At 37.0% G+C, this 22,544-nt stretch overlaps 3 protein-coding genes across 3 annotated transcripts; all 3 read right to left on the reverse strand.

Annotated features, from left to right (window-relative positions):
• Positions 1-3,896: 3,896 nt before the first annotated feature.
• LOC128557321 (uncharacterized) lies at positions 3,897-7,124 on the reverse strand. Its single transcript, XM_053544594.1, has 2 exons — positions 6,997-7,124; positions 3,897-5,638 (listed from the first exon to the last, which is right to left on the reverse strand). Exon 2 carries the CDS (start codon positions 5,421-5,423, stop codon positions 3,897-3,899), a length of 1,527 nt encoding a protein of 508 aa, XP_053400569.1. The 5' UTR covers positions 5,424-5,638; positions 6,997-7,124.
• A 4,419-nt stretch (positions 7,125-11,543) lies between these two features.
• Positions 11,544-19,315, reverse strand: LOC123557175 (heat shock 70 kDa protein 12B-like). Its single transcript, XM_053543495.1, has 4 exons — positions 19,145-19,315; positions 15,609-15,827; positions 15,255-15,411; positions 11,544-13,064 (listed from the first exon to the last, which is right to left on the reverse strand). The coding sequence occupies exons 1-4, from the start codon at positions 19,199-19,201 to the stop codon at positions 13,021-13,023; spliced, it is 477 nt and encodes a 158-aa protein (XP_053399470.1). The 5' UTR covers positions 19,202-19,315; the 3' UTR covers positions 11,544-13,020.
• LOC128557322 (heat shock 70 kDa protein 12B-like) lies at positions 12,457-12,936 on the reverse strand. The gene has a single exon (XM_053544595.1). The coding sequence runs from the start codon at positions 12,934-12,936 to the stop codon at positions 12,457-12,459; it is 480 nt and encodes a 159-aa protein (XP_053400570.1).
• Positions 19,316-22,544: the final 3,229 nt, after the last annotated feature.

Consider the following 22,544-nt stretch of genomic DNA (forward strand, 5'->3'; position numbering starts at 1 on the left):
TTTACTCATTGTAAGGTTTTAACCGGTTGTGATGAACATTTAATAATTTGCCAGTCTTTACATTTTTTTATTTGTAAAACTAAGGTGGAAATGACTTTCATCACTTTGAAAGGACCTGTCCAACGGAAACTTAGTTTTGGGGAACGGCCTTTGTGTTTTGTAAATACTTTTGCCCAAACAAGGTCATCTTGTTTGTATGGAATCAAATTCAGTCTAGTATCATATGTATTTTTCTGTTGTTTTGCTGCTAATAGCATGCTATGGCGAGCTTGGTCATGGCATTTCCTTAAGTACTCTTGGAGGTGTCTTACATATTCATCGGAGGAGTACTCATCGCTCCCTTTTAAACCATGGCCATATAATATATCCATAGGTAATTTCGGATCATGTCCGAACATCATTTGGTAAAGTGTTTTACCAGTACTGGCATGAACTGATGATCTGTATGCTAAAAGTAATATTGGTATCCATTCATCCCAGTCTTTCTGGTTTATTAATATATATTTACTTAACATGTCTTCAATACTGCGGTTCATTCTTTCTATGAGACCATTGGTCTCTGGGTGAAAAGCTGAAGATCTAAGTTTAACAATATCCAATTGTTTACATAATTCTTGGAATAACTTTGATTCGAACTGGCGGCCTTGGTCAGTCACTATTTTAGTCATTAGACCATATCTAAATGAATTCGTTAACTAAAACTGTTGCAATAGTCCCAACAGTCATATCCGGCAATGGGTACATTTCTACCCATTTAGTAAAGTAGCACTGTACAGACAGTATGTATTTATTCCCTTTTCTGGAAATTGGCAAAGGGCCTATAATATCAATCCCGACCTTTTCTAAGGGCACGCCAGTTATCGTTGATTTCAGTGGTGCCTTGGCAGCTCTAGAAGGCATTTTTCTGCCTTGGCACTGTACACATGATCTACAGTGATGAACTACATTGGCTTTACAGTTTACCCAGTAAAAATTACGTTTTAATCTCTGGTAAGATCGTTTTTCGCCCATGTGGCCTGATGTCTTGTGATCATGTATGTATCTCAATACGGTTTCTCTGGCACAATATGGAACTATTATCTGTGCCTGTTCCTCTCCTAATTTATTGGTGTGTAACCTATACACAACATTGTTGTGTAACTGTAAACTGGGCCACTGTGAGTAATATGTTTTAAATTCACTACTTAAATGAGAAATTTCTTCACTAGTTGGCCTTTCTTGTTTAGCTAGAAAGGACTTTAAAGGACCTATGTTGGGATCTTCCTGTTGGATTGTCGACCAATCCACCCCTTGTGTATCCTCAAGCGGTCTTACAGTATTCCTCAGGGGGTCAGAATTCTTATTGGAACCTTCAATTTGCATCTCGGTAACATTTATCAACAGATCACCTTCCAGGGCCCTTGGTTGGTCATCTGTAACTTCACTCTGATTCTTTCCTATTAAACCATTCCGTTCTCTCTCATGCAAACTCTGAATACATTCAAGGTAAGGTTGACTGGCAATCCCAGAAACACGAGATCCGATACATTGATTTGAATCTTGCTCTGTTTCTTTATCCAAGTGTTCCTGTTTTTCGCAGTGTTTGCAAGTACCACATGGTCTCCTGGACAATGCGTCTGCATTTCCATGACGAATTCCACTTCTGTGTTCCACTTCAAAATCATAAAGACTAAGTGCGTTTATCCACCTACTCATCTGTCCCATAGGTGTTCTGAATTTCAAGGCCCATGACAGAGCCGAATGATCTGTACGTATCAAAAAATGTACACCGTACAAGTAATTCTGGAAATGGTTAACTGAGTCAACAATGGCTAAAAGTTCTCTGCGGGTCACGCAATATTGACGCTCTGCGCGATTTAAGGTACGACTGTAATATGCAATGACGCGAATAGAATCGCCTTGCTTCTGTTGTAGTACACTACCTAAACAATATGAACTACAATCTGTATCTAGTATATATGGGTCATTGGAGTTTGGGTAACCCAGAACCGGTGCCTCTGTCAGTGCTCGCTTCAATTTGTCAAAAGCCTGCTGACAGTCTTCAGTCCAAATGAATTTTCTGTCTTTACCGGTTAACTGGTGTAAAGGCTGGGCAATATTTGCAAAACCCTTTATTAGTCTACGGTAGTACGAAACAAGCCCTAAAAATGAGGAAACTTGTTTAGCACTCTTTAGTACAGGCCAATCTTGAACGGCCTTGACTTTTTCATCATTAGGAGATATTCCATTTTGATCCACTATATGGCCAAGAAAATGTAATTTTATCTGAAATAGGTGAACCTTCTTAGGCATTATTTTTAACTTGGCCTTTTCAAGTCTTCTGAATACTTCCTCTAATTCAGTAATATGTGTCTCAAAGTCAGTTGTGAAAACCAAAATATCGTCAACATATATGAGTACAGTCTGATACTGAAGGCCCGACATTATGCATTCCATTAATCGCTGAAAAGTAGCTACTGCATTGGTAAGACCAAAACTTAAAACTTTGAAACGGTATTGGCCTTTCTGGCACACGAAACTGGTTTTATCCATGTCATCGGGATCCATCTGTACTTGATGGAAACCGGAAGAGCAGTCTAAAGAACTATAATATTTTGCGCCTTTAAGGCAGTCTAAACAATCTTGTATTCTTGGCAGCGGGTAGCTGTCCTTAAGGGTCACAGAGTTCAACCTCCTATAATCAATAGCCAGTCTAATTGAGTTATCTGCCTTGCGAACCGGTACAATGGGTGCTGCCCATGGACCATTACTCTCTTCAATTAGCCCGGCTTCAAGTAATCTGTCTACTTCACTATTAACCTCCTCCTGTACCTTTTGTGGTAGTCGTCTTGGCTGCTGCTTTATTGGTGGTGCCAGACCCGTATTTATCTTGTGTTAACTAGGTCTGTATTTCCTAAATCTGATTTAGATTGCTAAATATGTGTTGATATTTGACCAATATTCCTCAACACGCTTTGGCTCCATAGGTTTAAGGTTTGACCTGCATTCGTCCATTACAGGTTTTATGTGCTCTGGTAAAATCATGTTCTCTGTGGGACCAACACTGACTCTGTTTATTCTCCCAGTTTCTCCAGGGTGATTTACAGGTAATACAGGTGAACAAGTAGCAATATTCATTGATTTCCATATAGTGACTGGTTTTTCATTTAAATTTATCAGCCGCAGAGGTACATTTCCACTCCCTGTATCTACAAGGGCTTTGGCTACCATAACACCTTCCTGGAGTAGTCTCTCTTCATAATTGTCAGTTAACCCTGTTTGAAAATGTGGCAATTCTTTTCCAAAGGTACCCTGTATAACAGTTTCACTGTATGGCGGTAATTTCGTGGTCTCAATGGCTCTAATTCTGTAAACCACTGGTAGATTTTGTTCTTCTATACATTCTATAATTTGGCCTTTACACTGGACTTCACCATTTCCCATGTTCAAGGTCAAACTATGTTTGTGCATAAAGTCCCAACCAATAATACATGGGGCATTAACATCTGCAACCAAAAAATCATGTTCAAATTTTATACCATCAATACTAAGATTTAATGTCACAAAGCCATAACTGGATATTTTCCCCCCATCTGCACCTCTGAAAACAGAAGTTGTAGTAAGGAGAGGTGGTCTCTTATCTGATGGTATCAATTTCCAATTCTCAAGTCTTAATATGCTCACTGAACTCCCAGTGTCTAAAAGTGCATATAATGACAAATCATTAATTTTCAAGGGCATGAAATATGTACCTAATTGTCTACTTTGAATTGGAGGATTTAAGTTTATAGGATCTGCCTCCCTTAGTCCACTCATAGTATTTGTAAGGGTTTAAGGTCGACGGAATGTCTCCCTTGGTTTATCAATTGATCCTTGTGAAAAATTTAATATAGCTGAAGGCCGGATCTCTCCCTCAGCTAATAACCGTTTCCCTGATTCTGAGGTCTAGTATCTCGACTACTTTTGTTCTGGTATTGATTTCTATACTCTTGGGTACCTCTATATTGTGGGTTGTGGAATTTGTTATAAGGAAGATTCCTGGGATCCTTTAACTGAGGGCAATTGCTTCTGTAGTGACCTGGTAGTCCGCAACGATGGCATACACCTGATCTGGGTTTCCGTGGTGGTATTCTGCTACCAGGGTTATCTGACCTGTTATTTCTGGTTTCATTCTTACCCTGTTCGTTTTCAATTTGGGCTATTCTCTGATACATTTGAGTTTCTGAACGTCTCTCCAATTCATCTACTCTCCGCAATATGCCATCTAATGGTTCATTTTGGACCATTCGGGAATAAGAACTTCGTCTTGTATAATTTAATTCAGATTCTACTGCTAATCTTAGGGCCTCAGACATTGTTTTGGGGCCTCCTACTATCAGGTCTCTGCGTAATTGGTCGTCATTTAGGGCCTCTGCAAAAGCTTCAAGGGCCATCTCTTCCCTACAGTTCATGTCTAGATCTGGGTATGCTAGTCTAACTAGTTTCTTTATGTCATTGGCGAGGTCATCTAAAGACTCGTTGCGCTTTCGAATGCGTGCCCTTAATTTAGCTACATGTAACTTTCTCTGATTTTGTGGCTGGAACCGTTCTACTAGATGTGATACTATATGGTCATAGTCTCTCCTTCTGTGCAAGGGGATATCATTTAATATTTCAGTGGCATTGCCACGTAGACTCACAGCTAACTGGAGGGCCTTCTTATCACGGGTCCAATTATTTAGGTCACTTGTCATTTCAAACTGTGTCAAATAAGAACTAAGGTCAGAAGTACCATCGTAAGTGGGTGGTTTAATGTTGCTTGATGGCTTAGTAGTCATACTTGTCATAATTGGGGTTTGTACTGGGTACTGTAAAGGTTCGAGTGGCATGTTTGAAGACAATGGCCTTCCAACATCTCTATTCCTAGGTAAAAAAGCATTGAAGTCTGCATCAACACGAGTATCACGGGGACCAAGGAGCCGTTCTGTACTGGCCCCTACAGTAACTCGACTCCTCACACCCTGATATCCCGTCAAAGGTTCATCCAGCAGGCCAGCCTCTGACTGCTCATCAGAGTGAAATTTTTCCCTTTGTTCCCATCCCCTACCAGTATATCCCCCAGGTACCTGACACTGGTCTATAATACCATCGGCCAAGGTCCTGTCCGCGATTAAAGGAACTGATCCACGATAATTAGCATTAGTACAAAAATCCCTGTATTCCCCCCTACCCCCCAATACCATATCAATTCCACCTTGCAAGGCTTTGTTCCTGACCCCCGGGGCCCTGGCTTCTCCACTGGATATGATGCAGGACTTGCCAGGATGGATAAAACCCTGGTCTTCTGAAACTCGTTCCTCCCCTGAGCGCCTGCGCCAGGTCACCTCACCGGAAGGCGTGCCAAATACCACCGACTGTCTGCCGGCTGGTACCCAGTTGTCTTCATACATATCACCGCAGTCCATCGACCGTAATCTCGACCTTGACGTTGCCTCCGTCTCCCGGGCGTTTGATAGAGTACTGTCGGTGGTAGAAGTCTGGGTAGATAAGGTATATCTGGTTCGGTTTTGAACCTGGGTACTGGGTAGTAATCATGGTCTATGACATGCTGTGCTTCAGTGGATGGTATATCAGCTGGGTCCATGGTAAGTTCACTAGTGGTTTCCATCATGGACTGTAACTAAGTCTATTTTATTTAACAACACACACACACAAAAAAATAAATATGTTTACTCTTATTTTTTTTTTTTTTTTTTAGAACAGTAAATATAGAATATTTACAGAATTTAAATATTGCAGGTTTTAGCGCTTTATTATATCACAAATATATATATGTACAAATGTATTTGTATAAGTCAAGTTTAACAATGTTCTTTAAAGCTAACTTGGTAGCAGTCAGCAATTTAACTGGCTCTAAGGACTGGTTTTCTTAACAGCCTGGAAACAGCTGTTTCACACTTAGGTTAGGATGGTATAGTTACTGTAACTAGTATTAATGAAATAAGTTTGTTACCTAAGCCTGGTAATGGCTTTAGCGCTATACCCTGACCTGGTACCGGTCACAATACTAGCCTGGAGACGGCTACACTATATAATAGAATGGTTGTTTAGATATTTAATAAGCGGCAGGGCGCGGCTCTATGAAATGTACCAAGAACAAAGTACACCAAGCTCAACGCGCCAACAAAACAACACAAAAAAAAAATCTTACCAAAGTCTAGTAACGACTTTACCAAGGCAAGGTCTGGTAATGACCCTTACAAAGTCTGGAGGCGACTTTCACAACAAAACAAGTCACTGGTGGTTATACTAGCTTTGTACTAAATTTTTTAACAAAGACTAAACTACTCCTATATCTACTGACTTTCTTACTCACCCAGGCTTGGAAACAGCCTTAAGTTAAATTGCTATTTATTACTTAAACTTGGACTGAAATCTAGTAAATAAGGTCACTGGTTATGTTGATGTGTGGTTCTTTATCCTGCTAAGCTGCCACCAAATTCTGAAGTGCCCCTAGCGGTGCTGTACTTTGGGTGGGGGGTAAAATTGTAAATGAACAGACCAAGGGCAAAGGGGCCTACAGTCAGGGGACAAAGTCCTCCAATTCCTATACTATAATGGGTTACTCGTTTTATTTATTTGGGGGTAATCAATAAGTTGAATAAACTAGGGTCTGGTCGCGACCCCTTAAGGCTGGTAGCGCCTACGGCAAGGCTGGTAGCGCCCGAGTATAAAGGCTGGTAGCGCCCGAGTTTAAAGACTGGTAGCGCCCGAGTCTAAATTATTTCAAAGTTAAATGAACTGTTAAATAAACTACTGACAATGTTCCTTTCGGCTTCAAACAACTTTTTATTTTGAGGAGCCTTAACAACAATTATTAATTAAGACACAAATAAAAAAGTCAGTATGAACTATCGGCAAAAGTCGCGAAGCAGACGGACCGAAACTGAAACTCTAGAATTTACAGAGTTTTTCTAAGAGAAAAACAGCCAAATACAGCTAATAAATATAACTGTATAAATTACTAGTAATAAGTACCTTGATGTTTCAAAGTTAGAACAATTTTGTTACAAGTTTTGAAGTAAACTAATTCAAAGATCTGAGAGAGACCGAAAAATACAGCCTGTGTGTACAAGAGACGGAGGCAAAGTGATGATTTTAGCGTTGTGCTAATTAACCTTTTGGTATGCAATGGTATGCAAATGAGGATGAATACCAGAATCTAAATTAGTCTGAATAAGGTCAAAGTCGGAAATACCCGGACAGGTCCGTAACCGAGTTGATGCTACGAACTTACTTCGGCCGACCATGACGTCATTCGGGATACGAACGTTTCCTTATATGCAAATAAGGCGGAGCTTAACCTCTAAACAAAACAAAACAGCTAAAGTCGGACAATTTGTAAAAATGAAACAACCTAGAACGCTGGGAATCATCACTACATGCCAAGTATTAAATATCAAATACTTGACAATAAAAACCTAACTATTACTGCAGAAAATGAAGCGATTTCGGTCCGTCTAAACAGAGATTTAGTTACCCGGTGCATACTTACAAAAATCCAAGATGGCTGACAACTGTCAAAATTTCGACTGACATAAACTTTTATGAAGCTTTACAAAGTCAACAATGGACATTACATGAAAACATCGATTTAATTTAATACAGCAGGTAATTGTTGATTGAACTGTTGAATAATTCAGACTGACATTGCGTACTTTTATAGAAAATCCCTGCGAAAGCTACAGTTAAAATGTTTCACTACTGAAACAAACACATGACTTGAATATTTTGGAATGTAGTTTAGTAAACAACAATTTAATAATGCATCTGGTTATCTGTCAATGCCAAGAAAGGTTACAGAACAATAAACTGTGATTAAAGTGTAGTTGACAGATAGCCTAACAATTTTTGAAGTAAAAATAAAAAAACTACAGATAGGCCGTAAAAGCAGTGCAAAACCATTGCCTGAAACGAGGTCGTGAGGCATCATGCCTCACAATATTAAACATGTATTCGGGTAAGATAGAATATGTATGTTTTTAACAGAATACAAACAATACATTCATTCGATAGAATACACATTTGAAACAGTTATGTATTGAAATACTTATTATTGAATTGTCTGCATTTAGTATTGTCAGCTATTACGTTATCGGTTATCTTGAGCTCGATCCCTTGGAATTCGAGTTACCTAGCTTTAGCTGTATATTTTAATGTCATAATCTTGGCCATTATTAAATATAAATGTCATCAAGAAGGGTAGTCACGTGGTTGTACTTTTAATGTTTAGTGCCAGTAGATTTATTGCCATAGCCGTATGTTTGTGTGTCAAATATGGTGATTCTTTCGTTCTTTTGTTGCACATTACCGGTCTAAGCATATAATGGCATGATTCCTTCATCACACTTCGTCAGTCTAAGCATATATGATACCTTCGTCGTATATTGCCAGTCACATCATTTAATGTCATGATTCCTCCGTCACACATTGCCAGTCTAAGTATGTAAAAACAAAGATAAATATCAAACAGGGAATGCCACGTTCCAAAAACGCAGCCTCTCCATAACTAAACAAACAGCAAACAGATGTGCACAGTTCCAACACACACACACACACACACACACACACACACACACACACACACACACACAAAGCAAACACACGACCGTAAAAAAACACAAAGGAACACAGAGTGGGACACCACCTTGGAACGGTCAGTGGCAAAACACCGCTATGGAGCTTAAACCAGTTTATGGTGTTCACCCAACCTCACTCTTACCCCCAAAATTTTCCAAATTCACGGGAGAGTGTAAATAAAAGTAATCCTCGCCAGGTGAATCTCTGAAACATGGAATGGAAACAAAAGGCATGGCATGTGAAACAAAAAAAAATGCTCCTGTATAATAATATTAAAAGCTTACCTTAAGAACCAAAAACGTATGTACTTAAAGGCCGAACGAAACAGGCCAGAAGACAGAAATCAAATAAACTGCTTATCACAGAGTCCTTCCTCCTCTTGCGTCAGACACAATCAAAGGGGGAACCGTAGTGTCCAACAGTAAACAGTTTGAACACTGAACATGTGGTGTCTCTCAAAACAGTTGGTCGTAACCTCTTTTTTATATATTTGCCAAATACAGTGGGAAAATTACCATGACCCAACATCTTATGAAGTTTGTAATGTCATGATTCCTTTGGCACACTTTGCCACCCTAAGAATATATGATGATTCTCTCGTCTACGTATGTTTTATCAATCCCTCGTCTTACGTTGTTAGCCAAAATCATCGTGTATTGTATCATTGTATGTCTGAATATGGACGTATCTGTTTTAGAAACACAGTAAACAATACTGTATTTAATCGGGAAACCATTACATGTATTTAAACTTATTTTTATCTTCAAGAATTGCAAACGTATATTGATAAGTAAACTAGTAAGTCTTAGTGGTGCATCTTTTGACTATTTATATAAAGCCTTTCCTTAATTGATATTTTGGTTATGTAAAAGCGAAATGAGGATGCATTCAATTTGTTCTTTGAACCTTTCCAGGAAATGAAATTACAGATGAAGGAGCAAAGTGTATAGCTGAACTAATAGAGGTGAGTTTGAAAAACGTCGCAGCATTATAGTATATAAATGCCACTCACCTGAATTGATATGTACAAATACATTTTTCTTTTCTTATCTTATCATTAGTTATTCACTTTTTGGGTGAAATATAAATATTTTGATACAGAGTTTATTTGATCAGACGTTTAACACAATCAATTTAATATATACGTAATAGAAATAATCAGTATATACATGTAAAATGTTATGCTCAATTGGAGAATCTGTATCATTCTAGAACTGTCCTTTGCATTAATGGCCAGCACGATTTGCTTAGAAATATTCTACATCAAAACTTATGCACAAATTAAAACAATAGATATTTTTCATTGTGAGGAAGCCATTCAGCTGGCTTACGGAAGGTCATTGGTTCTACCCTGGTGCACGCCCATAATGAAATAATGCACAGAGAGGGACCTTAGGTCTTACTCCACCATCAAAGCTAGAAAGTCTTCATATGATCTATAACTGAGTCGGTTCGATGTTAAACCCAAAATCAACAAAACAAAACTTTATTATTATTTTTGCTAAACATCTCGCCAAATATTTTTCATTAATTAACTGAAGATGTATTTAAAAGTTCGTTTTCTTTCAGTCTAGAACGGGCTTGGTACATTTAAGGGCAAACCATAACTGCATTGGGGAATCGGGCGGTGTGGCAATAGGACATGCATTAGGTAAGTGTAGAAATATATTGTTACAACTTTCAAATGTGGAACTATATACGCAAGTTAGTATACCGTCAAAGAAAATATATACGCTGTTGTTACAGCACTCAAATATGGAACTATGTGCATAAGGTTTGTATATCGTCAAAAATATATACGGGTTGTTACAACATTCAAATGTGGAACTATATGCATAAGGTATGTATATTACCAAAAATATGTACGTTGTTGTTACAATATTTAAATGTGGAACTATTTAAAGTCTACGTAAATGTATGTAAGGAAGGACTTTACTTGAAATTGTTTCAATTTTGCCAAGAAATTAGTGGATAAGTACGAAAGCCCGGTGGTGATTTCACGTTTCACTATTTCTCACTTCTTATTATACACTATAAAACAAAATCATAGAAACTATGAAATGAGAAATTTACATTTCTCACTTCACAATTTCATTGTTTTTATATCGAAAACGAAAGGTGAGAACTGCGAAATGTGAAATTCACATTTCTCACTTCTCATTTCATAGCGTCTATATGTTTCATAATGTATAATAAGAATGAGATATTTGAAATGTGAACTTCACATTTCACACTTCAAAAGTTTGTGTATAATAAGAAGTGAGAAATTTGAAATGAGATATTCACTTTTTCTCATTTCACAGTTCTGAATTTTTGTATCGAAAATGGGAATCTTGAAGTAAAAAATGTAAAATTCACTTTTCACACTTCTAGTTTCATAGAGTCTATGTTTATAGCATAGACTATGAAATAAGAACTGAGAAATTGAAAATGGGAATAGTGAAATGAGAAGTCACCACGGGATTTCGTAAGAAAGAGTTCTTATTAAATATGTTGTTGATGATTTAATAGCATACGAATTTTAAGGACAAAACATTCATTTTTTTCTTTGAACCCTTTCAAACACTATTTCATGTATTGCGTTACGTGTATATGTATATAACGTTGCAACTTTGAACTTCCTACGACAGACAGAAATGTTTCTGTTTGGTGGCATTTATGTTTATCCATTTCAGCACAAAATGAATCATTAGAGACTCTAGATCTTAGTTGGAATCATATAAGAGGAAAAGGTGCAATATCTATAGCTCACAGTCTCAAGGTAATCCATCCCGAATCTTTCTGGGTTCTTCATAGGTTTAATAATTCAGTAAGGAACAAATACAATAAAATCAATTTTGTGGATATAAAATGTGGGGTTTCCCTCGTGAATATTAATGGTTTCACGGGATGGTGGGGGAAGGGGAGGGGGGTGTTTCCGTCACATATGCGAGTAATTTTTGCGTAAGAAATTTCTTTATTTCCACTAGACTATTATAACAAAACAAGTAAAATTGTTACGAAAAGCTGCAATTTGTTTCTAAGAACAGATAAATTCTATAACATGATCCTTTGGAAGCATAAAAAGCAACCAAGCAAAACAATAGTACACAAGGTTTTGGCTGAGTCAGTGAACCGTATAACATCCTCACGCCCGTTAGCACTGACGTAAGCGGAACTCTATTACAGTAAAACTGATTTTGACTCTATGATCCCAAAGGACCAGAAAATATAACAAAAACTGTCAACAAGTCCAAGTAGGGAGAAACGTGTTACAGCGGCCACACATCACTTCAAGACTGCTGCTGTGATAATTACTGAAATCTACTAGAAGACCCTTTGGGAGCAAAAAAAAAGCCGCAACCATGACAAGTAATAGAAGACTTGGTTTGATTGAACCTGTTAGGTCTTTGATTTGATATGCGATATCCACATATAACTAGAAGGTTATAGATATTCTAGTCACTGAGAAAGTTAATTGTCTCAGTTTGTCTCTTGCCGTCGGCGAAAATGAACTTAAGAAGGATTTCCGTTTCTCCAAAATGCATTTCGAGCTTATACTGTTCTCGTGGTTTTTCAAACTTAACAGTGCCAATTTTGAAACAGCTTTCTTCTGTTACGTATTGTGGATTTTCTTCCGTTGAGGCATAAAATCCAAGACCCTCCTTTACATCAAATGTGTCCGATATGTAATGGTTTTCAACTACTCTTCCCACGGGTACTGCCTCTCCAGCTCGTACGAATTTATGAAATATATAACGACATTCGAATTCTTCATTTTCAAATACTTTGTATTTTTCCGGCTGCCCTGTTTCAAATCCTTGAATTATTTCGATACCGTAGTTGTATTTACTGATCCTGCTCTTCACTATTCTTGGGTCATGACCAAGAAGAACTGCTCCTTTGAGGACATCCGGACTCGCTAGGAATGATCACTCTCTTATTAGGAAACGCTTCACGAATTCTTTCTTGTACGATCTCAGATTCTGCGAAGCCTCCTACAAGCAATATTGTACTGATGTTGCTGCATTCATTCTCGGCTAAGATTCTTTTGGCATGTTCAATGTTGTTTGATACTGAACGTGCGATAAACTGTTTAGATACACCAACATTTATGTTGAGTTTATCACGCTTTAGTTTGGTTGTTTCAGTAAAGCGTCCCTTAAAGATGTGCTTCGAAATAGGATTACTGTTTAAGCTCTTGTATGTTTCTGCAAAAGCTGCTGGTATCCTGAGTACTATGTTGCCCTCTTTCTCCTCAGATATTGCCCTCTTCTTTACTTCAAAGTCTCTCATCATGTCTAAAACATCTCCGGTATGCTCTTCCTTAAATGTTTCAATAACTTTGGTTCCAAACATCTCAGCCAAACATTCAAGATAAGCATCATCAACTTGTGTACCGCCTCAAGCACCACCGCTGGCCTTTGCCATTTCAGACAGACTTCAAATTTCTTGAACAGTGTGAACAGTGATGTCAACTGTTCCACCTGCAATGATAAATGAAAACACATCAATGTTGAAATTATCAGTTGCAATACCGCGGAATAGTCTAGTATTATATATGACTTGCACTTATCCATTATTATTTTTATTATTATCATACCAGATTTATATAGCACTCTTTTCATGCACATATACACGTTCAAAGGTGATTTGAAGAATAAATTGCAAACAACACAAACAAAACCGCATTCAACACAAACCAAATGCATTTCACATACATATTTAAAAGTATCCATTTAGAAAAAGTGGCATATTTTGCACAAAACGAAACCAGAGTTTATTATCAGAAAAATATTATTTCTTAGAAATTATTTAGGCTAAAACCAAAGGCATTTATCCGTATGTTAGATAGTATTTTGAAATACGGATTTCGACTTGATTTTGTTTGATGTTCCTCTGTTTGAATTTTTTTTTCAAACCTGAAATTATTCAGCATATTGGAATATGTAATTAGATATGCTTCCACAAAGTGTGGATCACGAGTCGTGTTATTTTAAACTACAATTAGGGAAAATAATAAGGTATCTAGACCAGTTTTCGGTAAAGACCAAAGCAAATAAAAGAGAGGCATAGACTCCTCTAATTGCCTTAAACTTTCTCCGTTTTTAGCTTACCTGACCACAAAGTGCTCAGAGTGAGCTATTGTGATCGCTCACCGTCCGGCGTCCGTCTGTCGTCCGTCCACACTTTCCTTTAAACAAAATCTTCTCCTAATCCACCAGGTCAATTTTGATGAAACTTCACAGGGATGTTTCTTGGATGGTCTTCTTTGAAAATTGTCCAAAGAATCGAATTCCATACTGAACTCTGGTTGCCATGGCAACCGAAACGAGACACTTTTATTTTTTTTGTCCAAAACCAAAGGTTCTAGGGCTTTGATATTTGGTATATAGCATCATTTAATGGGCCTCTACCAAGATTTTTCAAATTATCCCCTAGGATTAAATATGGCTCCGCACTGGGGGTCACATGGTTTATATAGACTAAGGGAAAACTTTGAAAATCTTCTTGTCCAAAACTACAGGGCCTAGGGTTTTGATATTTTGTAAGTAGCATCATCCAATGGTCCTCTACCACGATTGTTCAAATTATCCCCATATGGTAAAATGTGGCACGCCCCGGGGATAACATAGTTTTATTTAGACTTATATAGGGAATAACTTTGAAAATCTTCTTGTCCAAATCCACAGGGCCTAGGGCTTTGATATTTTGTATGTAGCATCATCTAGTGGTCCTACCAAGATTGTTCAAATTATCCCCCTAGGGTTAAATATTGCCCCGCCCTCGGGGTCACATGGTTTATATACACCTACATAATTTTTTTTGTACAAAACCACGTGACCTAGAGCTTTGATATTTGGTATGTAGCATTTTGTAGTAGTCCTTTACCAAGATTGCTCAGATTATATCCTGTAGTAGTCCTTTACCAAGATTGCTCGAATTATATCCTAAAACTGGTCCCACCTGGGGGTGGGGGTGCAATTGGTTTAAATAGCCTTGTATAGGGAAGAACCTTTAAAATATTCTTGTCCAAGAGCTTAGATATTTAGTATGTGGCATGCTGCAGTGGTTCTCTACCAAGACTATCAAAATCATGACCCTGTGGTTAATATACGTCATGACCAAGGGTCCCTTGTTTTACATTGACTTATATAGGAAAAGTTTATTATCCACATGTGAAGTTGTGTACCCACACCCGGTCACCCCAATCTCCCTGGTCACAACCCCTCCCCCTCCCCTCCCTCACCACCCCTTCCTAATTTTTTTTCAAACCTTACACCTTCCATGAATATTTATCAACATGCAAAGTTGTATCCTACCCCCACCTCGCTCCTCCACTCAGTCACCCCGCCACCTTGATTATGCACCCAACCCCTAACTCCCCCTTCTCCCCAAACATTTTTGTTTCAATTTTTTATTTTCCATCAATTTTTATTATCAACATGTGAAGTTTTGTACCCTCATCCGGTCACACCCCTACCTTCCAAAAGAAAATCACACACATTACCTGCCTGTATTTATTTAGTAGAAACTTTTAACTGTTCAAGCAAGCAACTAAACTCTGGTGAGCGATATAGGGCCATCATGGCCCCCTTGTTTAGTGTTTCGATCGCATGAGAAAAGTGCAAACATTAATGCTGTTGTTAACAAATTTATAGTGAACATTTTCGAACCTCCTAAATCAAGAACGATGTAACAAGTGCCCGGATGAAAGCAGTCAAACGTCATTGACTGGCCACCGTTGAGACGCTCTACTGGGAGACATTTACAGAAAGCCGATGCCGCCTCTGGCTCGAGAACAAGTTCAAGGCATTCTCCATTTATACCAGCCTGAAATAATTACACATAATGATATGTTAATATACATGATGTTGTCAGTTAAAAGTAGTGTAGCTTCACGAAAATTTGCAAATATGCATTCTTGTTACATGCTAGAATTTCAATGATATTTTGAAGTCAATTTCAAAGTTTTAACTCAGACTTTCTTACAAAACACATCATATCAAGTACAACACTTTAATACAAACCTGAAGGGCAGCCTCCCGCATGAACTGTTCTGCGGCGTCTGTCCATATTGCTGGAACAGTCAGGACCCAGTGAATGTCACTTTCTTCAAAGCCTGTCACCCTCTTGAATATTGTCTCGGTCAGATTCTTCTTTAAGTACTTTATTGCTTCCGAAAACACTGTAAGAGCTGGTAATGGTTTCCTGTTTACTTCCAGCAGAAGCGTTTTTCTTGACAATACCTGCATTACAAGACTAAACTTTTTCACTAATGAAAGGATATTTAATTTTAAACTGAATTTATTATAAATATTCTTAGGTTAATTTCAATATCATTATCAATGAAAGCATTAAAAGATCTATTTATATGGAACGCGGGAGCTGTCTTATATTAGATGAATTCGGGGTATCTTCTTTAGTTAGAGTAGTATCTTCTCAAGATCTTGTTAGGTCTTATTAATTGCTGTGTTATCATGTTGACTTCCAATGCTATAATGTCTAACGTACGTACTATTTTATTAGAGCGACGTACTATTTTGTTAAACGACAATCCTATTTTATTAAAGCAACATACTACCATGTCCAGTGAGTATACTATCTTGTCAGAGTGACGTACTATCATGTTAAAGGACGATCCTTTTTTCTCAAAGTAACTTTTAGACATGATAGCATTGCAATTCAACATGATAACAAACTTATTAACAAGACTTAGGTTTCACTACACCAATTCAGTTCCTTCTTTATTTTATATAAACAATGAAATCTTGAGACCTATTTTCAGTACTTTAGAGCATTCAATGATAAAAAAAAACATATATAGCCATTTAGTATAAAATGTCTTCTTACCAAAAATAAAATATTGAGATGTTATGATACATATTAGAAAAATAATCTGTTCTGCAAAACATCACCCTCTGAAATGCTTCATAAAAATGCCGTTCATCAATTACGCGTATGTAGACATTCTCTCAATGAATAAAACTAAAACCTAGAAATCACCGTGTCCAACGTATACGTCACATTTACGGTGGGTACGCTGCATACATGGTATATTGTACGCTCCATTACCGGCATTTCCTATTGATTTTGTCAACATCCCGTATAGTGAGGTAAGAAAAACTACTTATTTTCATTAAAGTTCAACGTGTTCAAAGGAGTTCAAAGGAGCGATATATTCAAAGTTAGTGATGTACGCCCCATAAAACGGCGCGTCTACAGAAGTACGCAACATAAAAAGGCCGTTATATTTATAGCAACTGATTACGTATGCCTTCACTCGCATCTATTCTTTCATTTTATTTACCCTTTTTAACAATTTTAAACGGTTTTGGAATTACATAATGTAATATCAGTAGTATCAGTTATTCCAAAGATAAGACAAACATGCTTGTTTTGTATAAACAGTCCAGTATAGAATTGCCCGTTAAAGTTTTTACTTGGGAATCATGCCATATATTTTCGTAAATTAATCTTCGGTGTCGAAACCTAAAACGATGTATTTCACAAGTAACATAATGTTGTACTTTTAGGTAGAGTGCGGACAAAACGAATACTGCAAGTGTGAACGTGGCCTGTAACTTCACAACATGCCCAGCGTCTGGGGTAGGTTGTGACAGTATGCGGGGTACAGTGTGCGGGGTACACCCTTACCTTTCAGTATGGTATAGCAGTATGAAAGTGCATGGCATTTAACCTTAGGGAAATGCTGAATTTCATAATATATCTTATGTCGATATATCTACATGATAACGAACTGTCAGAACACAAATGTGTTATACGTCAAGAATTACTTATAGCGGTCAAAATCGGTATTTCAAACACAGTTTCGTTGTCCTTTGGTTTACAGTGCTTGTGCTTTCCAAGAAGAGTATTTGAAAAAATGGCGTTTTTAAAATATTTGCAAATGACGTCTAAGCTCTTTATTAAATATTGTAAGTCACGTGTGTCACAACCAACCACCCGTGGCACATTCAACAGCGTTCTCCCCTACTTATCATCATCATTTCTTGTTCATTTCCTGAATGAAAAACACTTGTTTCCAAGATAACCGTGGAAGAAATTGTCGATTTTTCTTTTACAGTATCTAAGAAGAAAGAAAGACATATTTCCTGTCGTATGTGATTCCAGAAAGTAAAAATGAGCCACGCTACGAGAAAACCAACATATTGGCTTTCAGCATGAATCCAGACCAGCTTGCATATCCGCGCAGTCTGATCAGGATCCATGCTGTTCGCTTTCAAAGCCTATTGCAATTAGAGAAACCATAAGCGAATAGCATAGGTCCTGACCAGAATGCGCGCATGCGCAGGCTGTCTGTATCCATGCTTGTCGCAAAGCCACTATTTGTTTTCTGATGTTGCGGCTCAAATCTACAAATGATAACAATTAAAATTCGTAAAATATTTTACATGTACGTGAAATAATATAATAATGAAATCAATGCCTATAACATTGCGTAATACTGAGACACCACTACGCCATCGTGTAATGTATTTTCTACATATGTAATTATTTTCAGGATACGATTCTTTCGTAAGCTAACGTAAACGCCCGAAAATATTGGCGAAGATTAATGCGTGCCAGGTAAATGCTTATGGACAACTGACTGAAAATTATTATACATGATATCTAATTGTGAATGTAGCTCTACAAACACAGTTATTTCATATATTTAGTCAAGTTTATTTGATAACAATCGACATCAAAATTAATATTTTAAACAGACTATTTGCTAGGAATTTATCATAGTACGCAGTGGTAAGGTTTAGGTTTCCTTCCCGGAAATTCCTTACAATAATGACAGTAACTGTTGCATTTTAGATAAAGATAACGGCCTTTTTATGTGGCGTACTTCTGTAAACGCGCCGTTTTATAGGGCGTACACCGCTAATTTTGGCATAAAGCTCCCTTTAAACATGAATTTACGCCATGATATATATTTCAAATTGTAGCTTGTGATACTATTCTCGCGTTAAACCGATATAAAGTCAACAGAATGATTTTAAGAGACAAAAAATGAACCTGAAAGTGAACATCCGAGTTCAAAACCGACTTCACACGTCAGTTTACTCGAATGTTTGAAGAAACTAGAGAATTACTGGCCAAAATCACATTACCATGGGGAGCTTGAATGATCTGCAGCTCGTACTGGATATATCGCTTCATTGAACACGGTGAACTTTAATGAAAATAAGTAGTTTTTCTTACCTCACTATAGGGGGTGTTGACAAAATCAATAGGAAATGCCGGTAATGGAACGTACAATATACCATGTATGCAGCGTACCCACCGTAAATGCGACGTATACGTTGGAAATTCATAATGGAAATGGTCTAGATATTTTCTCAATACAATAAGCAATAAAACTAATCCAAAATATCATTGTCACATCCTCTTATGATTCATTATACAAACAGCATAATTGACCTACACCGAGTAGTCACTTCCTAATTGGTGTAATCAGTCCATAACAAGATCTTGAGACAATATTTCTCTAAATAAAGAAGATACCTTGTATTTTCATCTAACATAAGACAGCTCTGGCGTTCCTTACATTTACCTTATTTTGATGAAGTATCATCTTAAACCTCCGAAAGAAATACCAATCAGAATGCATATCTTCTTCCGCCAAATCCGAGTATTTATCTTCTGCTTCATATCCAAATGAATGGAATCGTTTGTCTGGACTAAACAAAATTGACGTCGGTGCCTGCGTTAATGAATAATAAATAGACAAATTCAAAATAATTTTCTTGCTCAAACCAAAAACAAACAAAGAAAATAATCTTTTTATATTGCTTAGATTTTTTATAAATAGGTTATGATTTATTACGTATATGTATTGATATAAGACATATATATAAATACATATATGATGGATACAGATTGGATACATATATATCAAATTTATATTGAATCCTATTCATGATAAACACATTTGAAGATGCTTTACATAGAAAAACAGCCTCTAAGAATTTGATTCAAAAGATGAATGTCTAGACTGCTTTCCTAGAATTACTTATGACCAGCTAAGGGACATTACACTAGGTGTGTACCAATTGAAGCAAGCCCCTTACTACACAAGAGAACATATGGAAGATGGAGATTATCTACTGTACGTGCATAAGGAAGAGAAAGAACTACTCAAGTTTAAAATACAATCCAGGCATTCCAACAGTATGGAACACTCCTTGTGGATACTGTTCGAACCAAATCCAGATGACCCTATTCAAGGATGGTATTGCACATGCAAAGTTGGTGCAAGGGTAGTAGGGTGTTGTGCACATGTTGCGAGTGTCTGTGACAGGAAAGGCCGTACCGGCGACAGTAACCATCAGAACAAATCAACACCCTTTACAATATTTACAAGTTTATTTACAAGAGATGATTATTAACAATGAATAGATATGAAAAGAAAAAAAAACTGATTATAAGAAAGAAAAAAAAAGAAAGTTCAGTATCTCTAGATACAAAAGTTCTTAAATTCCATTCTAATCTGACGTGACACAGTTCTTTAATTCAATTGTGAACTTTAAGTAGCACAAACAAAATGTAGCTTCTAAATTCAGTCCCTTTAAACCGTGAATACGTTGATTCCGTGTTGGCTCCCTATGGTGGTAGGTGATTGCATCCCTGAGCTGACTTCAGAGGATAACAAAAATCATCGTCTTTGCGGTTTACGGCACAACCATGGGACGAAAGCTCTGCGCTGGGAATATCACATCCAGGCGAGTGAAGACAAGTGAACCTCGGGCATTGTACTTCCGGGTTATGACATCACCAGGTAAAATCGTCTGGCGGAAGAAGCTAAAATATATAACATATGGTAAGCACCATAGCAAAACAAATAAGTCAGGGCATAAAACTGCTCCTTTGGGTACACCATACCTCCGTAGGCTCCCATAAATAATACGTGCTACTTATACAAAACATATGTGCTACTAAGTTCAAACGTCACATGATTAAAATACGTCACTTATTACTTCCATATTACAAAGATTACTTACTTAAAAGACTAAAGTTAAAGTATGAAATGATATGAAAAGTATATGATGAAACATTATAGATACGGACATGATAAACTGCAGCTATTATTTACAACTACAAATTAACAAAATTCAATGTAAATCAAACGTTATATGATAGTTGGCATCCATATAATATCTAATGCCATACACTAAAACGGACATTGTATGTGTATGCAATAGACTGTCACACAATTTCATATTACAATAATATATACATGGTACTAGACTTGCCATATAAATTTATACATAACAATACAATGCAGTAATGGCGTTCCATAATAACGAAATGTTTGACATAAGTTTTTGAAACAAAGTACTTTATAAATATCATGTTACAAATTTCAGTACAAATTTTACATCTTATATAAATGAAACATTTTAGATTCCTCTTTCGAAATAATTTACAAAAGTCTGAAAAATTTAATAAATCATCCTGACATACCGAAACTAGCTAAAATCATATGCCGAAAAGTAAATGTTACAGAATTCTGTAGAATGAACAAAAATTTACCAAATAAAAATCGTAATGCAAAAATCATACAAAAATCTAACAAATAAATTTCTTACCTCGATCGAGCATAAGTTTCTAGCAAGAAAATAATTCAGACATAGATTCGTCTATAAAGTCGTAAGGTGGTGTGCGCAAGGCATATCTAGTCCAGTCTATTTAAAGGATAATGTCCCGCCAAATACTAAATTTCATGGGATTCACGGCTAAGCCGTGGACTCCGACTATTTGTGTTTCCACGGGATTCACGATATAGCCGGGGAATCTAACTACTTTGGCGCGGATTTAAATTGACAATTTGAGGCCCATTATAGTGGTTTTGGGGATAAAAACATAAATTACTGAAGTTTATAAAATATCAACTTTCTTATTACTGAACAGAATTTAATGAAATTTACATGGAAATTTAAGTTATGAAATACAGAAAAACATGAGAGGTATTTTATGCGTGAAATCTGACATTTACCTCAATAACTCAAAAATTTACAAAAAGATGATGCAATACCTGCATTTACACTACAGCTAAAATAAGGCCCGTATGTCAGTTTGTGACAGTGTCATTTGGTACCTGGGCTATTTTCGATTCAGAAGTTTAGAAATTCCCGGGAGAAATTATTCTCTTCTTGATGCTGGTAATATTCCTGAAGATGAGTCCGAATCAGATATATCGAGCGAAGAAGAAACAGGATCAGGGGAAGAGGAGTGAAGAACGAGAATTTTCGAGAAATTCTTACCGCCTAGCTAACTGGAAGACTTGACAGAAGTTTGGTATCAATGTTCATTTTCATATACAGAAATTATATATTTACACGCATCAAATCTAGGATATTTCTGAAAAATGTAAGAGTTCTATAGACTACTTCAAACAGGTCATTACTTCTTCTGTCTTGAGAAGAATTAGCTTTTTACATTGTACTTTTAGGTCTGATTAATACAATAGGGTTATTACAATAGTAACTCGATCTGGGATGCTGTATTCGGCTCGAGTGGATCTTGCCAGATCGGATCCCACGGGGCGCGCATTCGCCGAGTGTGTTCCGATCTTGCAAAATCCATTCTAGCGGGCCGAATACAAAATGTCAGATCGAGCTACTGTTGTAATGACCCTTTTATTATATACCTCCATCTTTTTGTTTATTTATTTGTGATCGAACGAAATCTTAAATGTTTGTTGATGTCGAAATGAAATGAGTGATGTTTTTGTGTGTGCTATTTACATAACTGTGTCAGCTCATGCATGTTAATAAAAGTAGTCCGACAACATACATTACGGATGGTACAATATTGGATTTTGGAAGGTACAATACGGGATTTTTTTCAGCCTGTTCGTATTTCCTTGCATTATGCAAGCTGTATTTTTGACAGAACTTATATAGGTATATAATAAAAATATCTATTCGCCATTTATATCAAAATGATTCCAT

This window comes from Mercenaria mercenaria, chromosome 5, assembly GCF_021730395.1.
Source record: "Mercenaria mercenaria strain notata chromosome 5, MADL_Memer_1, whole genome shotgun sequence".
NCBI classification, from domain to species: Eukaryota; Metazoa; Mollusca; class Bivalvia; order Venerida; family Veneridae; genus Mercenaria; species Mercenaria mercenaria.